A 4412-nucleotide genomic window follows, 5' to 3' on the forward strand; every position below is an offset into this window, starting at 1 on the left:
CTCCCGTCTCCGTCGACTCCTCCCCGTGGCTCGCGCGTGAACGAAGACCGTGCGCTTCCGGCCGCCTTCCTCTCTCGCGTGCGCGAGATTAAGCTGCGGTTGCCGGCTCACCCACGGCCGCTCGATGAAACGCACGAGGTGCGGCCTGCCACGTCGCCCGAAACCGGTGTGAGGCGCCTAGTTCTCCGCGCCACCGCTGCGGCTCCCCTGCTCGGGGACACAGGCGCGCGCGGGTGGGAGCGTTCCTTTGGCTGGGTCCGCATACTCCATGCAGCGGCCGCGCTTACATTTGATTGACGCGAGAGTTGTGCTTTCTGTTTGCAAAAAAGGAAATCTCAATGCTGCCTGCAAGGATACCAATATACCAGGAAGTAGGTATTGGGCCGCTAATGGGCTCAAATAGGCGCCAACGACGCACCTTTGCCGCTGGTTTCGAGCCACACGACCATCGTTCAAGAGAACTGGCGTATTATTTATTGAGCGGCAGAACTGCTTATACAGCTGGTGCTTTTGTTGAGTGTGCCGATTTACTTGTCTCACTTGATGTGCTTGTTTGCTGGTTAAAAAATAATAATAATAAACGTAAAATGAAACTTCTTACAAATGCGTGCGTAATGGCATAGGTACGGATAACTATATTCTGCTAGATTTCTTTAGTTTCACTTTTCTGGGTGAATTGGGTAGGATGCAGTTTACAACGGATCGTACATTCAGCCACATTGACGATGTGTTTTAGCACCTTTATGTAAAGACGATGCAGTGAACAAAAAAGTTTTTCAGCATGAATGCTGCATCGAATGGCGAGAAAAAATATCGAGGGAGGCTGTGTCAAGTGTTTTCTTTATTTACAAGATGTGAAGTTAAGGAAAAGCGCCTTGTTCAGCAGCTTTAAAATCGTACTACCTTCCGTGACAGAGGCTTGTAGGCGAGTTTTAACCGTTCCACAGTTTCATTCAGGTCCCCGGCCCAGTTCGCCAGTAGCGGCCGTAACAATTTGCTTAGAAAAATCTTGCACACTTCCTCGGTGTGGCCTTGATCCTCCCTGTCGCACGTCAGTTCCCGAGATTTTACAAAATGTGGCAGGAGTGTTGAAACCAAGAGTCGGCAAAGCTTGCCACTTCGCCTGACCTCGGGGCACTTCATCACTTTTTTAACAAAGATGCAGGTCAGCTTGCAGAGACCAGTTATTTGCATTGTCGGGTATTTCAGCGCTCCGTGGTCAAGGTTTTTTACCAACCCGTAAACTTCTTCAGTTGGCTCGGTCACCTGCATTAAGGTTTTGCAAGACTCGCATGGTACCTGCAAAAACGCATAATTGACAGGTTTACATTACCAAAAATATAAATCGACGTGTCATAGACACATAAACAAATGACTTGAAACATTCATGACCGGGATCACTGAACTCTTCGAGGATTAAAAGCCAGCTAGAACTTTCTTAACATAAGATGAAATGCATTCGTACCTTCTCCTCGCATACACGTGCAAGATAACCAGCCAAGTAAATAAGTGGGGCGATCTCTAGGTCAGCTTCTGCTCCAGACCACAATTTTACGAAACCGAGCTCACTCGCAAGTTCCATGGTAGCAAAGTTGATGACATCTGGAAGGGGAGCAGTTTCGTCGCCCACGATGGCTTGTTTGAGTGCTGTTTTCATCTCAGAAGTGGTAGGTGCATTTGCACTCTGTGCCGCCTGCAGGATTCCAACCTGGAAACGTTAGATATGCATGAATGTATTTTGCATTGTTTTGTTTTTGTAAACAGTACCTTCAGAAGTTTCTCCGCCGTGAAGACTGCAGCTCTCGCATCGACTCTGTCATTTCCGCCGTTAAACTGCCTAAGGCTGCTGAACAGCGATTCCACAGGGTCGCTATTTAGGCCCCGTGTGAGGACGTAGCGGAAGCTGAAAAACAAGCAGTTTATTATGCACGAGTAAACAAACACACAGCTCAGTTAATTGCACAGCTGCGAAAATGCTTACTTGATATGATCAAGGAGGTACTCAGTCAGTGCTACTGTGGATCTCGTCGTCATAAGTGTAGCTTCATAGGTTTCTTTTGTCATTTTTTGCGTCGACTTCCCGCCATTCATCTGGAGGTCCTCAAGGTAGCCGACAAAGTCCACTTCCAACCAGCAAAGCCGTTCATCATCTGAGCTGTAAAACGGCCCTTCTTGGAGTCCCCGTGGCTTCACCACCCCAATGTCATGGAGGGCGTACCACTGTGCTACCATTTTCATAAAGCAAATCGTGGCGCCGCAGTCTTTAAATAGCAGTGCTTCAGGGTGACATTTTGGGTATTGCTGGAGAAACTGTAGCGTTGCAATTACCTCTGAAGACATAGTTTGCGTGGCTCTCCGCACTTTCATCTTTTCGATGTTGGTGGGCTCGACATGGGAGCGTGTAAGAAACCTTACTGACTTCAGAAGCAAAGAAGACTGAATGTCGAATAGTTTTTTCAAGTAGAAGCCGCCCCGAATGACTTTCTCTCCATCTAAAATCTCACGTTCAAGAAAGTTCGTTCGAATGTTCTTGATTAGGTGGTTTGGGTCGAACGACAAGAAAAGTGGGTCACATTCCCGCAACGGATGGGGAACAGCATGAACAAGTGTGCCATCCTGGGAAAAACGCTTGAACAAGGAAACATTTGTCTGGTGGTTGTCTGTCACAACTCTCGCTACGCGAAAGCCCACTTGCTCAACTGCTTTCATGACTTCCATTGTCATGGAAAAAAGCTTGTCATTTTTCAGACAGCGTGTGAAGAAGTAGCCCACAGGGATTATGTAAGCCGTCGATAGGCCTCTCAGAACGAAACATAGTAAGCGGTTTGCTACCAGTGGCAAACTGGTAGACTGTTCTGCTGTGCCCATGTCAACGAGACCAAAGATCTTGTCCACCTGTCGGTCATATATAACTTTCTGATCTATGGCCATTTCGTCGATTATTAGAGAACAGAAAGCTTCTTGTTCTACACTTAGCCCTTCGTACTCAACACGAAGGCGTTCTCTGATTAAGGTGGTTACTCCAATTTCACCCGTTGATTGACCGACGTAGTTTTGTAATGTGGCTCGGCACGGCAATTTGAAAAGGTTTCGTATCCTAACGTGCTCGTAGCCTTTACTTGAACATGCCTTCCAAAGCACACACTCTCGCAATATTGTTTCATTATATTTCGGCTTCTTGCTGCAGTAATTGCATACTTGGTTTTTGATAAACAGAGCATTTTTATCCCCTTCATCTGCTGATTTCAGCAAGTCCACAAAGTCCTGGATTTCTTTGCTCTGATCATAGTCTTGAAGTCGCTGCCTCATTGCATCATGCTCTGCTTGCAGCTTCTGAAGCGCCTCTTGCTGGCGTTTAATTTTCATTTTGAGCCGGTGCTCTATCCTTTTGGCATCATCCAACACGTTCACGAGGTTCAGCGTTGTTTCACATGCTTTATCGACAAGCAAAACACTTTCGGAGCACTTTTCTGTTGACGACTCGATGACAAGGTGTTGTTGGTCATCGCCGTCAGAAGAAAAAGAGGTAGATGCACTTACTATTGTATCCTGCTCCAATTTCTTACGATGAGCCACTGCTTCTTCCTGTGCATCAAAAACATGGCCACAACCGCTTCGACGCCGCTTCCGCCCTTGTTTTTGTCCATTTTCTTTCCGCATGTACTCCGGATAGTTTGGAAAAACAGTGGGAACAGCTGTTGGAAGCAAGAATTTTAGCTTCGTTGACTTCTTATAGTCACCGTCGGTGAAGTGAAGCGCACACACCAAAGACCGGTCACTCGGCTCCCAAATGCTTCCTTTGCCACTTGTTCCCTGTCGCGAAATGTTTTTAATCCATGCTTTACGGCGTTCTACGTCGCACGGAAACTCATGGTACCGGATTAAAGGATATTTTCTTGCGTTAGTAGTACACAGCGGCACGCAACAGTTGCGCGGCATAGCGCGACATGCAACACGACAAGGACCTAGACACTTGTGTACTACCACGTGGGCGGACAAAAGGCGTGCAAGCGAGACGAGAAATCACTCCGACGCACACAGAAAACTCTTTCCACACTGATTCCCGGCGCCTACCCGAACGGGGAGCTGGCCCGTAGCAGTGGCGCCACCCCCTAAAAGAGCGGCGGCAACTGTCAACTTTCGCTTCACAGCTCCGCCCATACTTCGCCGCGCGACGTGGCAGGCCGCACCTCGTGCGTTTCATCGAGCGGCCGTGGCTCACCTTTGCACGCTTTCACTTGCACACACAACGCGCGCACGCGGCGACGATTTTATCGCCGTTGGACTTTATACGGAACATCACGGCGACTACGACGACAGAAATGCACTTGGAGTGCCCATATAATCGCTATCGCAATAATAATAGTCTCGCTCTTCGTCATTGGAGGAGGAGGAGGAGGAGTAAACTTTTA

The 4412-nt window shown here is 48.1% G+C and overlaps 1 protein-coding gene across 2 annotated transcripts; it reads right to left on the reverse strand.

Moving 5' to 3' along the window:
• Positions 1-411: 411 nt before the first annotated feature.
• LOC119465146 (uncharacterized) lies at positions 412-4211 on the reverse strand. 2 transcript variants are annotated; one of them, XM_049655571.1, is made up of 4 exons: positions 1982-4211; positions 1768-1903; positions 1570-1708; positions 412-1299 (listed from the first exon to the last, which is right to left on the reverse strand). In XM_049655571.1, exons 1-4 carry the CDS (start codon positions 3937-3939, stop codon positions 1250-1252), a joined length of 2283 nt encoding a protein of 760 aa, XP_049511528.1. In that variant the 5' UTR covers positions 3940-4211; the 3' UTR covers positions 412-1249. The 2 variants fall into 2 exon arrangements, with proteins under 2 accessions (XP_049511528.1, XP_037581878.2); XM_037725950.2 differs by having other exon boundaries at positions 1466-1708.
• Positions 4212-4412: the final 201 nt, after the last annotated feature.

Source organism: Dermacentor silvarum, chromosome 9 (genome assembly GCF_013339745.2).
Source record: "Dermacentor silvarum isolate Dsil-2018 chromosome 9, BIME_Dsil_1.4, whole genome shotgun sequence".
NCBI classification, from domain to species: domain Eukaryota; kingdom Metazoa; phylum Arthropoda; class Arachnida; order Ixodida; family Ixodidae; genus Dermacentor; species Dermacentor silvarum.

Coding starts and splice junctions, on each gene's coding strand:
- LOC119465146 (XM_037725950.2), bottom strand. CDS start 3,939: ATGCCGCGCAACTGTTGCGTGCCGCTGTGTACTACTAACGCAAGAAAA. Junction 1,904..1,981: donor TACCTCCTTGATCATATCAA/GTAAGCATTTTC, acceptor CTTGTTTTTCAG/CTTCCGCTACGTCCTCACAC. Junction 1,709..1,767: donor CGGCGGAGAAACTTCTGAAG/GTACTGTTTACA, acceptor TAACGTTTCCAG/GTTGGAATCCTGCAGGCGGC.